This window comes from Tympanuchus pallidicinctus, unplaced genomic scaffold (assembly GCF_026119805.1).
Source record: "Tympanuchus pallidicinctus isolate F22 unplaced genomic scaffold, pur_lepc_1.0 scaffold3, whole genome shotgun sequence".
Taxonomy (NCBI): Eukaryota; Metazoa; Chordata; class Aves; order Galliformes; family Phasianidae; genus Tympanuchus; species Tympanuchus pallidicinctus.
Genome location: NW_026294747.1, coordinates 101625635 through 101645122, shown reverse-complemented (window position 1 = coordinate 101645122; position 19488 = coordinate 101625635). Strand labels below are relative to the sequence as shown.

The window sequence follows — 19488 nt, the reverse complement described above, 5'->3', positions numbered from 1 at the left end:
CTTCGGAAAAAAAGAGTTGTGTTTAATAGCATGCATTTAATGGAACAAAAACATCTGGTTTGCATTTCAGAAGGTAGTTTTTAAGAAAATCTACTTCGAATGCAAATGAATCAGAGATGGAGGCTGCCCCCCATGTAGATGTTCTCAGAAATCTGAGGAAACTATTTCTAATCAGCATCAACATACTGTTCAGCAAAGCTATAACATAACTGCTTCCCTGTTTCCCCCTTCATAATGTCAGTTTTATGTTAACTGACAGACTCTGTTCAATTTTATGGTAAACACAAATGAAAGAGACATGCTATGAAGCAGGCCATCTTCAGACACTGCATGAAATCGTGCACAGCTATGCTCAAAGGCCATCTGAAATGTCCAAGGCGTCTTAAAAAATAAAATCATCTCGACTCAGTATCTGTATTTGAGATATTTTACTCCACTGTTGAGACATTTTAATTTTTCACGTGGAAAACAACAGTAACCTTCCCACTGCCACCTCCCAGAGTAACTCACCCTTTTAGAAGCTATATATCCATCAGCACAGTCACATGTCATAAGCTGAGACTGCATCAAGAGCTCTAATTTTAAGAAGCCTGGCAGTGCTATCAGCAGTTACTCCACAGTGAACATGTGCTCTGTTTTTAATTGTGCATCTAAAATCTAGAAGTGCTTCCAGACCAACAGGACAGTTTTATCACAAATAAATTCCTGTATAGAGTTGAAGTGATACTTCAAAATATTAAAAAAAAAAAGTTGATATTTTAAGTGAAGATTCAGAGTGTGGTTTTTTTCTTCAAAAGTCTCAAAGAGGTTTTAGCAAAGCAGAATTTTCCATGGCTGCAAGAGATACAGAGGGAGCCCATTCGTCCATTTGTTTTTCCCATGACATTTTCATTGGAGGGCAAGTCTCATCAGTTGCACTATGACCTTCCTATTCATGTTCTGTTAACAACCATGCCAGAAACAAAATTTTCAGAGCCTAGTTAAAAATTACTGTGCTCTTGATGCTGATAGCTGTGATGTGAAGTTAAAGCATTGGGAAGCACGCAAGTAAACCACCAGTTACCTAGAATTAAAAACAAAAACCAACACACCACTTCAGGATAAACCTTTCAAATGTCTTCTGTTTTCCACCGGAAGGATGAGGCTGAGAGATGTGCATCAAAACTTACCTACTTTTCTCTCAGCTTTCAGGGGTGTTTTCCCTACCACATATGTTCTCTTTCCTCACTTCAAGAGCATCACTTACTAGAAGGAAAAGCCCAGTTCAGAAGTCACCAATACTTCTTGTCATGCTGAAGGACATCATTACCAGATACACGTCTCTTCTTGTTTTTCTTTCTGGGTCAAAGTTACTGGGAGTTGAAACCAAACAAGTTTATTGAAGACCAAACAGCTTGAAGAATTCACTGAGAACTGGCTAATGCAGAAAGAGCATCAGTGCTGGTAGGCCCGATTCCCTTCACTTTCCCTGGCACAGTTAGGTGTAGCTGTGCATTACCAGTTGCCAGCATACTGTATTTCCTGAGAATAAGGAGTAGGGTAAGGAGAAGGAAACACACAAGCAATCCAGCCAGGAACGAGTGAAAATAATCCCAAGGTCTCTCATATCAATACATGTCTAAATTAGAATTTCCACATGACATCTGAGCTATCTATATTAAGCTGCTCTGGCCAGTCTTCCACTAAATTAAGCACCTGAGTGGCTTTCAAGTTCACATGATTTTCTGAGCCTAAGTAGGCAGCTATTCTCTCTGCATGTGATTGGAAGTATTGAAAGTTTCTTCATCAACTACATTTTTCAACTCCAGTTCCAGCTCTGTGATGAAACCCTGTGAGTGCGCAGCCTAACGACACCAGGAACCACATTTCACCTCTTTTAGAGTGAAAGGGTTTCAGGATGGGATGTGATCACAGGGAACACAGGTGAAGAATAGTATCAATATTTAAAAACACCACAAACCACAGTGTGAAATACCCTCCTAACCCTTCGAATCCTCATGTTTTCCTATTGATTGCTGTACAGCCCCATAATGACTAGCAATAATCTGAAGTCAAGCTCTAAAAGGCCACATGTCCATCTCTAATTTCATATTTGAAATTACTTGTCCCAGAATAATCCATATTAAAATCCTCATTAGAAAGGCTAGTAAATGTTTTATAAATTAGTTCCAATACTTCCAGTTCTGTTTAAAAGATCACATTAAAATTTATTCAGCTCTCCTTCTAGCCTGCAGGTTTTGGTGCAGACCTACTTTGCTTTTATCCATGCCACCTTCACTCCAGAACCAGTCTCATTAAACAAAACCTCAAGCCCACTCACTGGGCAGTTTCTAATAGTACCTTCCATGCGGTTTCCTCTGCCTCCAGCCTTCCTACAGTCTGTTAATGATACATTCTGGGATGCAGTTCACCAGAAAATATTATTTCCACAGTAGTCCACAGCATAGAGGAGAGGATTTACTTCAAAATCTGTTGAAAACCTCTTATTTTAGCACAGAACACCAGTGCAAGACAAGTGCTCTCCCATAAAGAAAACAAATTGTGAATGGCTGTGGGATGAATTAGAAGCCCCAAAGGAAGTACAGTCAGTGGAAAGGAACAGAAGGGTAGGTAAGTTAAGTACACAGGGCAAATAGCAACTCTGAATTAACAATACCTAAACATTATCGGGAGCAAAACAGGAATTTACAAGAGGAAAGTGAGTCACATAAAAATGATCAGGTAAATCTGCCTGATGAATTCCATTCAATAACACCTTTTATTTAGTCTACTCCCTGTAGAACAAGGGCTCCTATGAGAATATGTAGGTGCTCTTTGGTTGCTGTGTATTCCTATCTGAACTAGTAGGGACTGGGAAAGAGGAGCATAAAAGGAGCTAACAAGGAAGGCGTTATTATTTCTGCCTGATACAAACTCTGTCTCCAGCCAACTACAATTGCACCCCCATCATTTGCTAAGTCATATTACAGACGCTCAAATTGACAATTCTTCATTTCCTTCCCTTTGCTCTCCTGCAGATGCCTAAGATCAGCGCTGAGATTTTGTGAGTGCTGGGGACTTGAAGCACTGCAGGTAATGCCAGTCGGCTGCATTTCTAAAAGGCTGGTAAACGTAAGGCTTTTGTTGAAGGAATTTCAACTTCCCTCAAGTCGGCCAATCGCAGAGAAAGGAACAGCACTAAAAGGCACTGTTCCAAAGCTGAAAAGCTCCCAGACATGCAAAGGCCCTTTAAATTGTTTTGGCACAGACATAAAATGGGTTTTGTAACAAAGAACATGTGGAAAAAAAAAAGTTAAACTTAATTCCTGCCTTAACTTGACTAGAAGCAGTTGCCCATTCTTACAGATTCCTTCAGTATACCCATTCTTTTATCAGAGTTCAGACAGCCAAATTGTGGAGCAATAAAAAGAAACAGTGAATTATATATATTTTTCCTCATTTATTACGTTAAAATTTCACAGTAACTGTATTCAAAGTTCACAGTAACTATGACTGTTAGGGGGAAAAAAAATTCTATTTTTCTCCACCTTCCAGTCATCAGAATGCAGGCACTTAACTCTCCAACAGCAATTAAGTTTTTCAGATCCATCAAGATTTAAGCCCTTATTCTTAAAATAATAGAGCTCTATGAAAAATAATTGATAGCTTTGAAATTCATGCAGTAATTTGTAACCATTTTGTTTTCTGGTTTTCTTCCTTTCTTCCTCTTTGAACGTTCTGGTTTCAAATTTAACTACAGACAAGAAAATCAAACTCAAATGAGCTTAATAAAATGATGCAAACCCCAGTACAGTACAGGTCATCTTGTGCTCTACTTCCATGTTAATACCAGAACAAAGTCCCAGCACACCAGCCAGACAAGGATTACTTTAATAACGAGGCTTGTAGTTACCAATGTATCTGTTAGCATATATAAATATATATGTATTATTATACACACACACACACACACACACACACATATATTAACATGTTTACTGCCCTTCACTTCTGTTGCTGATTCTGGAATGTGACAAATAAATTATCCTGTGGATATACCAAATAACTGCAACTTCTTTGAAGCCCAAAGACTAAATTTGCACGGATTTATCTGCTGCCATCACAGCAATTGTTTAATAATAACAACATGACTTCAGATAACTGATGCCCAAAGCAGTTCCTTTCACGGTCTTTAAATCTTAAGTAACTCAAATTCCTACTGTTTTATTCTCAAAAAACAACAACAAAAAAAAAACCACCAAAAACCTTAGTGTGACAGCATCTGAAGCAGAATGGCATTTTACTAGGACTAACAGACTCTGAAGTACAACTCCAATTTGGAGGAAAAAGAATAAAAAGCAATGCTGGACCCCTCCAAGCATCGGTGAACTGCTGATGCCCTACTTTTGCATCCCAAAACATAAGTCTTTCCTCCTTCCCCACAGTACAAAAGCTGTGTGTGTCAGTACAACAGCAGCTCAGCGTTACTGGAGTAAGAGGCCAGGCATTGTTATCCAGCAAAACAGCTGAAAAACAATATTCAGCTGAACTGCAGACTAAGGGAATCCGAAAAGCACAAAAGCAGCACTTGCATGCTCTCTGTCTGAGTTGATTGAAAACATAGCTAGCAATGTATCTGCACACACATTACACACATACTACACTCAAAGTTGAGCTCAAACAGCATCAGAGAACTGCAACTCCACAGCAGCCACTGCTGTACCTGCTCTTGTGCCCTTTTTGCTCTTGATCATCTGCGTAGCATTCCTCCTTTCCCGAGTCTGCTTTCCCACTCCAGAACTTCACCATTTGGCCAGCACACTTGCTTTAACTGCCGGTTCTATTTGCGTTTTCCCCACACGAGGAGTTCTTGATGCTGTAAGGTCATTTGAATGCTATTGTAACTTTGGCTCCCGCACAAGTTTCCTCGCCCTCTCTTGGCTGAGCAGTTACACGAACTACCAAACTGAGTCAAAGAGAAAGGCTCAGACTGCTCCTCTCTTCAGTCTGCTGCACTGGAACCGTGATCTTCACAATATCTACGTTCTTAATCATGTCCTAAATTTCTATTTCAGCACACAGTAGTGCAGACAGCTGTATGCCAAACACCCGCTGAACAGAACGGAGGTTAGCAGTCTTCTCCTTATAAACATCAGAAGCAAAATCAAGGCAATATCTACCATCACGAACACACCACAAATAGAGTCTTCACAGAGGCAGTAACATTTAACTACAGAATAAAATCAAGTAGCACTTTAAAACTGCACACACTTCAACAAAGGTTTCTGCTGCAAGTCCAGACACACCGATGGACCGATGGAGCCATGAGCTCATCTGGCAGTCACACAAGTACTCCCACAAAGCAAGCCCTGGTGTTCTGGATTTATGCTCCGAACGACAGGAAAACACAAGTTCTGCCCCTCTTGAAATGCCATCTGTATATAATGCATGAGCAATCCCACAGCGAGTTCTGAGTTGTAAGAATTTGGAAATAACTGCTTTGTAGTTTTCTCCAGGAATGACAAATTTAACTTGGTCCAACACAGATCACAACCACTCACCTCAGCCCACCTCCTGGCTGCTCACGCCCAGGACAAGTTTGCAGCCATGTCTAGCAGCAGGTCTCTTGGTGGCCTGGTCCAGCTCTCTGCTTCTAAACAAAGGATGCATAAACTTGGCGGTCCAAGGGGAAGTCCACACAAGTAACAAACATTTGAATCACTGCAGCTATGGAATGCAACTCCCTCCCAGCATGGTCCAGTTTTAAGCATTTCTCAACTGCGCCTGCTTATTATGGTTCTCTCTCCCATCTTGTCTCACTATCCACATTTTGGGCAAAATTCAGCTGTAATTATTCAAAAAGGCTCACACCTACACCGATGGTTATTTACAGTGCTTCCTATGACAACAGCCTTTGAATGCTGACTATGCAACTTCAATATTAAAAAACATCCTCATTTCATACTGTCTTCTTACCATATCAATCCCTTGCACTCACGCATGTTTTTCAGGCTGATCTACAATCATTCCATTATTCTTCAGTCAAAGACTGAGCATAACCACGTGCCTGGACAAAGTCCAGCCTTTAAGATAGGAAAGCCATTGCTTACTTCGTCAGCAGAGCTGCTGATATTCCCAGTGCCTTCTCACACCACTGCTTCCTGCTTCATGACAGCCCTGACTCATGCAGCTTTACTGAAGTGCAAGGGCTGTTATAAGCATCAGACTGTTGTTACAGGAGAATGAAATCCACCATATGGTGAATGGTAGATTTCATCAGGTAATTTAGATTTGCAAATATAACTTTGTTCTCCTGAGCATTTCTATGCATTGTCATAAGCTTGAAGGCAAATCCCTGAAATAGGAGAAATAAAATTCAAGCCAAATAGGGAAGCAATGAGGTTTAAAGTCATCACGAGTGAAAGTATTTCATGCAGCTGTTTCAAGTTTCAAAGAAGACATCTTCCTATCTCCATTTGTATACAGCAATATAAAAATGCAGCACTTCAGTGCTCAGAGAATGGGGGGGAAGAGAAACACTTCTTTCTTTAAGGCTTACATTTAAGAGAAAAAAAGTTTTTCTTTCTATCTTCATGCAAAACGAAGAAGAAAGATTTCCTGTTCATACCTTTCGCACACAAGCTCGGATTTCCACATTTCCCTGAAAACCCAGCAGCTAAAATATCTAATGAAAATCCATTTTTTATTCTCATTCATTTTGCAGTTATGAAACCTTTTTCTGGGAATAAGGATTTTTCCAACCAGTGCTTTTTTTTTCCTTCCAGTTTTCCAGCACGTGCGTGTAATTGCCATCTTCCATCTGTCTTGCCCATGCATCTTTAACAGCATGAAGATTTGCTGACACTATCATCACGAATGAACAGACAATAAGGCCATTTATCCCTTGCCAGACTGTGACATTGTTAAATATTCAGTAGGATAAATTAGAATTTAACTCTACAACTGACTGTCTAACAAATCCAAGCAACTTACAGAAGCTTCAGTATTTGGAAGAGTTTATTCTGAAATACAATTCCTTGCTTCCTATGTACTCTGAGCAGCTCCATGCACAAGAAGTGCTTGTGCAACTGTGGATGTGAATTGCCAGACCTGTACACCTCACATCATAAAGACAATCTGTTCCATTCATCTTTAAATGATTCATTTGTTGTGCCTTGCCTACCCACAGTACATTTTGCCACCACAGTAGAAACAATGCAGGACTACATGACCTACACTCACTGCATATTCTCAGGACTGTTTTCACGGGTTTATTCAAATATCTCTGCAGTGACCAAATCTATTCTCTGGCACATGGATTTTTTCACAGTCCATTTGCAATGCAAAAAAAAAGAAAAAAGAAAAAGAAAAAAATAATCCAATCTTCATAAAAAGCCCTACATGCAAAGCACAAGCTTTTCTGATTTCCTGTACCTGCAGTGTACTTCAACTCAACCTTTCTAAACTGTTTCCTTTGATAAGTTTTAGTGTAACTTCCAGCACTGTTTCAGCACACCACCAGGGCAGCGAGCAAGCAAAAGGTCCTTGACTTTTGAAAATAACCTAAGGAGAGGTTGAAGAAGGTGATATCTTGTCAGTGCTAACAACAATTGGTGCCACCATTACTAATGCAATGTAACTTTGATATCTTCTATGTCCTGTTATTAGATATGGTGGATATGAAGATCCAAACAGAACAGATGTGGCAAGAAAGCTTACAGATAGAGCAATGCATCATTTTGCAAAGAATATCCCCTACACAGCCATTTCACACCCACACAAGCAAATATGAGTTCAATGCAGCGTCTCTGAAAGCTCTCTATGTAGGCAGGATCAATTATTATTCAGAGTTAGAACAATTAGAATGTTTACCAGCCTCTGAAATCCCCAGGCACAGTCAGTAAACAGATTTTCTGATCAAGCTGGCAGAGCAGCAGACTGCCTTAGCACCAGAACTATGAAGTGAGTGATACGCTATTGTAAGAAAGTCAGAAGCCATAATGCAGGCAATGTTGGGGATGCTTTTAGAAAGATCTTACAAAAAATAGCAGTGAGCACTGTAAACAGTTACAGGAACTGCTTCCACTTTCCTCCTCTTCTCTAATGTACATTTGTTGTCCAGTAGTAAATAAGTTCAAGCTTTTCAAGGCCAAAAATAAGAACAAAATAAAAGCTACTTGTTCCTGAAATAGTCTTTTTCTACCATCAACACCACAAGGGAAAAAGCACCCAGACCTTTTGCCAATCTGCATAATAGGGACAGACACAGTGGGGCCAGAAGCAGAGCACCACAAATCACAAAACATCACTCCATGCTCCATCTGGTATGACATCCCCATGACGCACCCCACTTCACCTCCACCACCAAGGCACAAGAGACACCCCACAACCCCATCCACCCATTTCACACAGCAGCAGGGAAGTTCTACTGGGGACTGAGAACAACCCAAAGAAACCCTGGCACCTCGCTCCCCCCGACTCTTTCTGTGCACACAGCAACTCACTGCACCTCCACTAGTTGCACAAACCACCGGTGGCTGTGAGCATGTCTCCACATGACACCAGCCCATGTAAACAAGTGGTTCCCAGCTTGATTCAACTGCTGTGGCTCATTCTTATCTAATGATGGAAAGAACATGTTTTTCCAGAGTGTGCATTAGTCGTTTTACTTTGGATTATTTTATACATAGATTGTGTGACATACACACGCATGATCAAAAACCGTTAAGTCTACATCTAAAAAGGAACCTTACCATTCTTATTAATGTAAAAGGACTGATACAAAGGTGAAGCAAGGCTGCCTATTCAGAGTAACTAAATGAAAACAGCTCTTAAGGAAAAATGAAAAGACAAAACCAATGACTATTGGAAAACTCAGCACATGTTTGCAAGGCTTTGAACAATTCCCAAGGCAGGGACCTGCAGGGATCTGTGTTCCCTGGCTGTAGAGTACGGATCAAGTCATGCACAGACTGCCTGAGGGAAGAGGCAGCAGCTGCAGCCGGCTGCATCAGACATCTGCCCCCATCCTCACGGGAGCCTGCTGTTCCATATGGCAAACAGGTACCAGAGACTGAGGCTTTTCTTATGAAGCCAGTTTGAGGGATAAAAGAAAGCACAAGCAGACTAGGATTGAAAGCAGTTTCTAAAACGAGAACTGGCCTGGTGTTGTTCTGATTACGCTAAAAGCCCCCAAAACAGTTTCAGGAGGTGGCTGGTAAAAAAGCAGAACATGCACATTGTCCCTCTCACAGCCTCACATTCCTTCTGCCTCTGTTCTTTTTCAGTAATTCTTACCATTACTTAAGCCAGAGTATTTCAGCATAGGCATCAGAATAAGAGCCAAGGTAAATTGTCTGTATGTATGTTTTTACCTTTCGTTCCATGAAGAAAGTCAAAATCAGTACACTTACGGGGAGAAGATAACTTCTATAAGCATTTTACTTTTATTTCAACACCACTGAGGGCAATTCCAACAAGCTCCTTCTTGCTTCTGGGCAGCACAGCCCTTCACTCAGCTTGCACCCATCAACCCAAAACATCGAGCTTGTCTTTTTATTCTTAAATGTTGCAGCTTTACCATCATGACTCCAATACTGGGTTTATACATCAGTCTGAAGCAAACCAAGTGTCCAGCTCTGCCCTCAGTCACATCCTAGTGATTCCAGTTAGTATAGACATGCTACCTTGGATTTACACAGCAGCAACAGTACAACACAGCAGAATACAGAACTCAAAGCTTTACCAACTGAAAGGCTATTGAAACGAATGTTTTGGCTAACTGCTTAAGTCTAAATGTTTCAATTGGTTGGAATAAATACAAGGCCCCCACCAAGGAAACTAGCCCTATCAGTGAGGCAAGCTGTGCTAAATTACTTAGACTACAACAATCCTATCTAACCATGCATACTCTCAAAACATCTACCTTCTCCATTTGGCAAACCAGTGTCGTATTGAGACACGGCACCATTTAATTATGAACCAGATTGCGAGAAGAGAATAGGACAGTTAACTTACTGCTGTTTAATGAGCACGCTCTTGTTAGCCATGAATACATTCACTGTACTCATTAAATCAGGAGGCAGTGAAGTCCTAAATACATCATTAAAAGGATCCAGGAATGCTGCTGCTTTGTTCAGCATGACTACAGCCTCTGCTTGGCAGTTGGAAAGCGGGCAAAATATGTAAGCCCCTTCTGTGAGGCCAGCAGATCTCATTTTAACCTAGGAGGAGGGAGAGAGCAAGAGATCTGCTTCTCCCAAGACTCACTCATTCAGTATTAAATTTATCTTCTTATTGCTGACCTGAAGCAAGAACATGGTCTGTACAGCAAGATATCAACAAAGAAGTGTCAGCCTTAAAGAAATTAAATTAATAATAATAATAAATCACAGCTCGCCTTCAATACCCCCAAGGAGAAGGAATATGTATTAACTTATCAGTCTGCCAGTTAACTAAATTAGCCTTCCATGACTAAATACACACACACACCAAAAGGTTTTTCCTATGCTATTTACAGTGTATTGATAAAGGCTGAAGAGGAAGAGAAATTGGCCAGCAGAATCCCATACATTCTCCCAGAAGAGATTTAGCATATGTGCCCAGTGAGAGGACGAGACTTCATCTGTGAAAGGTTGATCCATCTTCCCAGGAAGATGCACACTCACATGAGAATCTTCATATTTAAAGCATTATACATTTACAGACAAGTTAGAATGTAACTGGCAGCTGTTTAGCGTGGATTAATTGCAGAAGCATCCTCTGCCAGAAGACCTAACTGCTGCACCACTGGAGCTGCACAGAGCCCAGAATGTAGGGTTTAGCAGGGATGAGTTCATCTAAAACATCTTTGGAGGGTAGAAGGATGAAAGAGAAAACATGCTTCTGAAACTTCTAGAGTTTGCTATTAGCAAATCCTTTTCTCCTGGCCCTCTTACCTCACATGGAGAGAACTGAATAGGCTGCTGAAGTTCAGAACACGGCAGGGTGGGGAGGGGGCTCTGTCTAGGGCTTAATACTCTCAGTGCAAGACTTGAGCACTTTAATCCAAGCAATTATTTCCCAGTCAGAAAGTTGTTGATAATGTAAGAGGATACATAAATACTGGATTCCAGTCAAACAAGGACTAACTCCCAACAAAGAATTGCTTTCAAGTACAGTAATCCCAAGCACATTTAGCAGGGCCTCCTCCCATTGTGCAGACCTGACAGCACATCCCTTCCCTGGGAAGACATGTTCTAACCAGTTGTGTTAGCACACTGTGACTGCACTTGCTCCAGGCCTTCAGAATAAGCCCCTGCAGATCAAGATCCTGATTTTCTCTGTTTTGCCAGCAAAATTTTCAGGAAAAAAAAAAATCCTCCTGATTAAGCAGTCAGGCTTAATGCAATATGCCATGACTAATCCTCTTAAATTTTCTCTGAGTCGTGCATTATAATCTCACTAACACCAGAGGCACTGTTCTTTTCACAGGAGCTGTGTGGCTGGGTGGACGGCCACAGTCTTACTCAACAAGAAGCTGATTCCTCCCTGCTACCAATCCAAGCAATCAGCCCCCAGGCTGCAGCACAGAGCAGCTTACTTTGGGTGCAGTCATACAGCAGCGCTCTCAAATGACAAGAGCGTAAGCTGCAGAGCCACACTCCTCCATCTGAACAACCGAAGACTTATGGGGTCACATCCCCCACAGATCCCGCTGAAAACAAGAGATTTCGTTCTTCAGGCTGTTCCCACAGTTCAGTGGGAAAGAACTACCAGTGGTTTAAAACATCACTACTAGAAATTAAGTCTAACTGTTTGGGGACAGGAGGGATCGGGCAGGAATCACATTGAGGCAAGAACTAGAGATGAGCCCAGTGCCTCACTGTCTTAAAGAAGAAAAAAACTAGATTTGCATCATTGTTTTTTATCAGATAAAATATAGAAAATGAGTATTCAGATATTTAGATCAACTGAACGATCTGTACCTGCAACAACCAGAAAGGAACGTGCCTACCAAAAAACACATGGAAAAAAACATGTGAGCCTCAACAAGAATTCCAAGTTACATCATTGAGTACTATTGTTTGTAATCATACAAAAAAAAAATAAATCTCTGTATGAGAGAATTCTGATTTGAGATAGGATATACAAGACATACAAGAGAAGAAACAAAGATTTCATGATTAACACAGGACACCACTGAGCTGTTTCAGCTCAAAAATACCCACAATCTAAAGATAAAAAAGAAAAGATGATGCTGGGGAACTCTCTAAACATACACTGTCATGCTTAGTAACAACGTCCTTACAGGGTCCAAGCAATCCATAATACTAGAAACAGAGGGACATACTTGTTACCTATGAGAAAACATTGGCATTCTTCATTTTCATGTATCTTCGTTTTGCCATTTAATCAGCCTATCTCTTTGATAGATACCTTCCTTTTGCACTCTCTACAACACCAAGTGCATCAGAAATCCATACAATGCTAGGCAGCCTGGGACTTGTATTCCCAGGGTTTTTAAACTGTTTAACTGGCTTCCAGAGGGGACAAATGAAACAAGACATGCATATAGTTTTCCTACCACACACAAACACAGCATATAGCAATCAGGGAAACTTTCGTATCACCATAACAGCAGTTCTGTAAACATATTTTAATCACAACATTGTTAATACCTCTTTCCCTATACGCATCACATTTCATCTTACATCTTATCACGTATGCATAATAGAAAATGCAACACAACAATGGTCCCCACCTAAACAGGAGAACCAAAGGAAAGAAAAACAAACACAAGTGGTAGATCATGCACACCTAAGAACTTGAGTCCTGGCTAGTCCCCTGAGTCATACTCTCCAAACACAGCACTTGCATTTATTTTCATAGGATCACTTTTTTCATTCCTCTGCTTCAAACATTTCAAACTATTTTTGATACACGCAAGTTAATGTAAAATATCTCGCTCGGTGGCATGGGAAGAAAATCTGTTTGTTGCATGGAAAAACAATTAGTCGGATGTTTCTTTTTCCATGTATTCCACTGCACCTCATTTGGAGACTGGAATAGAGCCTAGGAACATCTGCCACAGACTTTAAAACCCCTAATAATAGCACAGCTGGTGTCCCCAGTCTAATGACCTCAGCACAGACTCATGTGATATTCCTGACACTGCCCCCAGCCCAGCCTGAGCCCAGAAATGCTCCACAGTTGGACACCTTCATCCATTCTCAACTCAATTTGCATTTCACAGATGAACTCAGAAAGCAAGCTGAAATGCTTACGTTTCAAGTAGCTTAACAACAGCCACCATTTCCATCAGATTTTCCCATGCTCCTTTCATTACGCTCCAGTTTGACGGAGCGCTTCGTATTGCAGAAAATGAAGCTACTCAAGATAACAACTGCAATCTCAGTGATGCAGGGTGAGAAACAAAATGCTTTAATTGCACCTAACTGTATTACAGAGCCATTATCTGTTCCATCCACTCTTTTAAACTCATGGACTGCCCTCTGTTCCTGTACATTTAGTTAACTTCAAAACCAATATTTCTAACTGCCTTCTTTTAAGGATTTTCGAAAGTAGTTTTACAGAGGATAAAAGCTGTGTTACAAGGAAGAAGAAAAATTCTTACAGAAAGGAACTCAGGAAACTGACGTCCATTTTAGCTCACACCAAGCCAGCAGTGGACATTAATAGGCATTTATCATGTAGATGCTATAAGGAACAATCTGAGGATTGCTACTGCCAAAGGGTGCAGTAGCAAATAATATGCAGGGCTTGAAGGTGGGAACAAAGGAAGCAATTTCTTGCTGGGGGTGGGGTGCCTGCTACATGCATTACACTTCTATCCACCCTATGTCCTCGTTACTCTTTCATATACACAGATGTTGGTAGATTCCTGCAGTCAACAGGCATGTGTTCAGTTTATTAATTAATGCAATGTGTGCAGGTCCACCCATGAAAGGGTAACCTGACATATTAACTGACCACCTCTACAAAGCACCAAGAGGAGTGCAAGCATTCTGCAGACCAGTTCAGTCTTTGGGCAAGTACAAGGGAGTGCTGCCTGAACAACTGAACGTCTCAAGCTGGAAGAGACTCACAAGGATCATTGAGTCCAAGTCCTGACTCCACACAGCACCACCCAAAATTCAAACCCTGTGCCTGAGAGCACTGTTCAAATGCTTTACTGTACTCCAGCACTTGGGGCCATGCCCAGCATCCTATGGTACAGAACCTTCCCCTAGCCCCCATCTGACCTACAGAGCAGCCTCTGAGAGAGCTGACGTGGCAGAGCACCACCTGGGTATGCAGCTACTGCCTTGTGGAAGCCATGATATTGAAATCGTGGAGCATATGCAAGAAATGCAGACACATTGGGAAGACACTGCCATTTTCTTTCGTTCGTGTTGCTTGGAAAACAGATTTCCCATCTACAGAACAGGGCAGGGCAAAGACTGGCTCACAGAAGTGCCTCCATGTGAGAACTTCCGTCAAACCGAGACAAGAAAAGTTAAAATTGAGACGTATGAATCAGAAAGGTCTTCTGTTTCTGAGCCACAGAATCTGTTTGAGTCCTTGAGGCTCCCCTTGTCCTCATCCTCCAGCACAGGATGAGAAGAAACAACCTGGGACTCTGCTGTAGCATAGATAAAGGAAGAAAAGGATTTGCTAGATTCTTCTGATGGCGAACAAACCAAATGTTTCCCTCACTTTTCTTTTGCAGAGAGCAAACCCAGCATCTCAAGCTGCCATCCACGCCAGCGCTGCTGCAATCCTGCCAGACCTGCTGCAGAAGCACAGAGAAACGTGCCAGCCTCTGGCCCCCTCCCTCGGCTGCCACTTCTGCTCCTCCACCTCACACAAGTCCCAGATTTACACCCGGCCCAGCACAGCAGGAGCTTCCCCAGCACCCACAGGCAGCAGAGCGGCAGCTCCTCGGGCCCTCCTCACCTCATCCCTCGCAGCAGCCGTGCAGGGGCAGCCCCGTCCTGCCCCAATGGCACCTGCAGCTCTCACCGGGCACAGGCAGGGGACGGGCCGGCACCCCAGGTGGCACCCACTGCAGGCAGCGGGGATGGCAGCACCAGTTATAGGTTCATGAGTTGGGAGCTCAGACAGGTCTGGAAAGATGTTTGAGTAAAACACCTCCTCCATTCTCAGGTCCTTTTATCTATTTATTTATTTAACGGTTCTGGAAATCAAACGTTTGAATCATTAACTTTTTTAGCTGTCATGTCCTTTTAGTCATTCATTCATTCATTCCTTTAATGGTGACATCTCAGACTGATCTGTATTTTGTCTCTCAAAAGGAAGCAGAAGCAATGATTCTAACACCAGCTTCATAGTTACCTATAAGAATCAAGCTCTAGATTCTTTGCTTAGGCATAACATAAAATTTGCAACTAGTTTTTGATACAATGTGCATCAGAAACTAACAGACTAGTAGGCTTCACAAAGCACACTGCTACACCAACTTCTTGTATCCCTCTGAATTCTCTAACTGCACACAAGCACAAGATCCTATAGTTGGAGTGATCTGATTTTTTTTTTCCTGAAAGAAACACAAGCCAAACAACAAAAACACCCCAAAGCTATCATCACACTTCAGTAAGTTCATTTCCTCCCCACCAGAGACTGAAGCTGAAGATGCAAATCATTCCCAATTAACAAACAAACAAAAAAAGCCACCCCTGTTACCCTGCTGGTTTCATAAAATAATGCTGAGCTGTAAGTTAGGAACTAACAGCAGCTTTAGCAATGGTGACATACGGAAGATGTTAAAAAGAAAGAAAAAAATTGCTGTATCCACAGTAACAAGAGGCTGAATACCGAGCTCCAAATTCCAAGTCTAACTCGTTTGATCAGTTTACTATAAAACACCCATATGTGACACTAACATCCTCCTTTAAGAATGTTTTCATTCTTGTTTCCCACAAGGGACAGAGGGGACAAACACAAAGGCAGATATATTCCCACACTATCCAACAATATTGGCTTATTTTAAAGTAAGAGCCATTTGGCAGGTAACTTAATTTTCATCACATCACTGAACAACAAAGGGAAGAAGAATTGAAAATACAGAACGGGTTACTTTTTGGTTTGTATGAAGCACTGAGATCTGAACAAGGCTAATACAGAAGATCAGTTCCCATTACAGCAGTCAGTTTGGCTGTGACATACATACTGACAGTCATGTGCCCTCTACCTAATACTTAATGATTCTCAGAGCCACTACAATCAAGATAGATTTTAGGAGTCTCACAGGTAAGTTTATTAAACATACACTCTTATTTCTGACTTCATATTGAAAAAAAAAAAAAAAAAAAAAAAAAAAAAAATTTTAAGGAACTAAGTAAATTTCTACCTTTTCATCCAAAGTTTAACATTTATAACAATACCAGAAGTCACACAACACCACTACCTAGTTCTAGATCTTCACAGAACACTGAATGTGTCATACTGTAGAGTTCTGACAGAACAAGTGAGGGAAAACCATTTCATCTCAATCTTAAACTGCAATTAGGAGCCACAGCAGCAAAAGCTGCATCACAAGCGTTGAGTCTGGCTGGAGCATAGTCTGGCACCAGACATGGCTTTTTAAAAATAAATTTGACATCAGACACATTTAAGAAGTCTGTAGCTGTGCTGCTGCTTGTGTAACAGTAACCACAAATAAGATACCTGATGCCCTTCAACTCTGCTTGTTTAGTAAAGGGCAGATTTTTCTGAACAGTTCCCTCAAGAGCAAGGTCTTGCACCTGGGTTGCAGCAACCTCACTATCAATACTGACTGACGAACAAAAGGATGGAGCACAGCCCTGCCAAAAAGGACTTGCAGGTACCGGTGGATGGCAAGCTGGACATGAGCCAGCACTGTGCCCTCACAGCCCAGAAGGCCAACTGTATCCTGGGCTGCATCCAAAGAAGCATGGCCAGCAGGGCGAGGGAGGTGATCCTGCCCCTCTGCTCTGTGCTGGTGAGGCCTCACCTGGAGTACTGCATCCAGATGTGGAGTCCTCAGTACAGGAGAGACATGGACCTGTTGGAGCACATCCAGAGGAGGGCCACCAAAATGATCCACGGGATGGAACACTTCCCCTATGAGCACAGGCTGAGAGAGCTGGGGCTGATCAGCCTGGAGAAGAGAAGGTTCTGGGGAGACTTCAGAGTGACCTTTCAGTAACCAAAGGGGGGCTGTAAGAAAGAGGGGAACAGACTCTTTAGTAGAGTCTATTGTGACAGGACAAGGGGACACAGTTTTAAACTAAAAAAGGGGAAAAATAGATTGGACCTAAGTTTTTTGTTTGTTTATGTTTTTTTTCTTCTCCAATAAGGGTGGTGAGGCACAGAACAGGTTGCCCAGAGAGGTGGTGGGTGCCCCATCCCTGGAAATGTTCAAGGTCAGGCTGGACAGGGCTCTGAGCAACATGATCTTACTGCAGACACAGGGGAATTGGACCAGATGACTTTTAAAGGTCCCTCCCAGCTCTAACAACTCATGATTCCATAACGTCTCAGGCATAGTGTGCAGAAAAAAAGTTCTAAGACAGCTCACACTTCCTGGCTCAGAGTGGACACAACTATTTCCTTGCTTCCAATAGGCCCCAGCTCTTTTCCCTTCTCTCTGGTACCACATGCAGTAGCTCCATCAAAACCTATGTGGGAGAAGGTGGGTAAAAATAAGAAGTCCTTTTAAGTGGTTTAGCACTTTCAAAGAGGCTGCAACTGCGCTTAACCATCTACACTGTACTCACATTATTTCACTTAGTACAACAAAGTCTGTGTACAATTTACAAACATCAGCTTTATTTCACTTACAGAACAAAGGCATTGAATGGAAGATACCAGGAATCTCAACCTGCCCACATTCCAGACCATCTCTATGATTTTACATTTTCTGAGAAAAAAGCTTCCCTTCCAAAGTATTTTAACATATACCTTATTCAGCTGCTGTCCTGATAGAACTTGCCATTTGTTACTCAGGAAACTGAAAAATCAGAAGGTTGGCATGCAAGACAAATACGTAAGGGAACAAAGACAGACAATGCAAACACTGTATAACTGCAAAGTACAGTCATTGATAGATAGAGTTACCGTAACCTGCAATAACTGCAGTTTGGCACAATTCCCATTTTTGTGAACGTACCTCACCAACAGCACTGCCAAAATGTTGTCTTTTCCTCCACACGTGGATGACTGAGGGTGGACGTGGGAGCAGTTTGAATGCTGTAATCACAAAGCTCATAAATCACACCAGATCACAAGCATGTGCAGCCAGAGTAGCCCAGGGGCCTTCCAAGCTGCAACTAAGCGTGGTAACAGGAAAGTTCCCCCTTACAGAACCTTAATATTCAGAGCTGCTGCAGTTTGATTCACATCAGCTGAGCACTTACATTAAGAGTTGATAGGCTCTAGTTCAAGTCACTTGGCTAAATTTAGAGTAACAAACCCTATGAGTTATTAATCAGCTATTTCACTGAGTCCATGCTATCTGATGCCATCATCTTGAAAAAATATCAGAGCAATGTTTAACAGAAGTGCTGAGCACGTTCACATTGTTACAGCTTTGTACTGATTTCTGAGCTGGCCATGCTCTGTAGACAAGAGGCAAAACTTGGGCAAAATATCCAAGACAGCATCACTATGCTTAACTGCGTTTACCAGCAATGAGACGAGACAGACAGACCAACTCTGCCCTCCTATCTACACCATCTCCTAAGCAAACTCCCGTCCAGGTGCAAACAGAAGCTGATCCAACAAGCGTTGGCACTGCTAAGAAATGCATTTCCTCCTTTTCATGCTTTCTTCTCATTTCAGTTGTCCGCATACTTTACCACAAATTACCACAGCCCAGGGCACCAAGAAAAAGCACAAGCTCAGTACAGGAGTCCTACAACAGCCATTCATAAGTGCACAAAGCAGAGCTTTCAGAGTTTCAGTTGTTTCATACTCTCATTTGCTTTGTGGTCACCTGGAGGAACGCAAGTACAAAAGCTCCATACAGAGCAAAACAAACATACCCTGGGCAGAGCTCACGTCAGTGGAGATCTCTTAACCTGAAGGTCATATTGTCAGCGCTACAAATGTGCAAACAGCTGCTGACATTTTGGTCCGGGCATTGCAGGGTGCAAGATCCAAGGCGCTGCGATTTGGAGATACATCCAAGGCATCAGGGATTCCAGACTCTTCTGCCTCCACAGCTGAGGCACAGGAGATACTAACTATATTTAGCCTGACGCATTACTGTATCTAGCAACAGCAACTGAGTTGGTTTTTTAAAAAATTAAAAAGTAGAACAGCCCAGAGATGCATTACAGGTTTCCTAGACAAAACCCCAGCCATTCTGATACAAATGTCACAACTTTATAATGTAATAGATCTTCCTAAATTCCACTCCCTGAAAAAAAAAAAACAACCCACCACCCCCAATTTTGACTACATTTCTTTTTCCTTCTCCAGCCTCTTCACAGCTGGCACATTATGGTTGATCTCCACATAAAAAGAAACAAGTAGCAACCGAGT

General features: G+C 41.9%; 1 protein-coding gene across 4 annotated transcripts in view; it reads right to left on the bottom strand.

The window, feature by feature from the left end:
* Positions 1–19488, bottom strand: part of TRAK1 (trafficking kinesin protein 1) — a 124616-nt gene that overhangs the window by 93972 nt on the left and 11156 nt on the right. For 3 of the 4 annotated variants that reach the window (XM_052694282.1, XM_052694283.1, XM_052694289.1), the window contains exon 1: positions 4703–4837. The exons of the other annotated variant lie outside the window; for it this stretch is intronic. In XM_052694282.1, the coding sequence (XP_052550242.1) occupies positions 4703–4788 (86 nt within the window). In that variant the 5' untranslated portion in view covers positions 4789–4837. Of the gene's footprint in view, positions 1–4702; positions 4838–19488 lie in introns of those variants that run through there. 4 annotated transcript variants of the gene reach the window in all.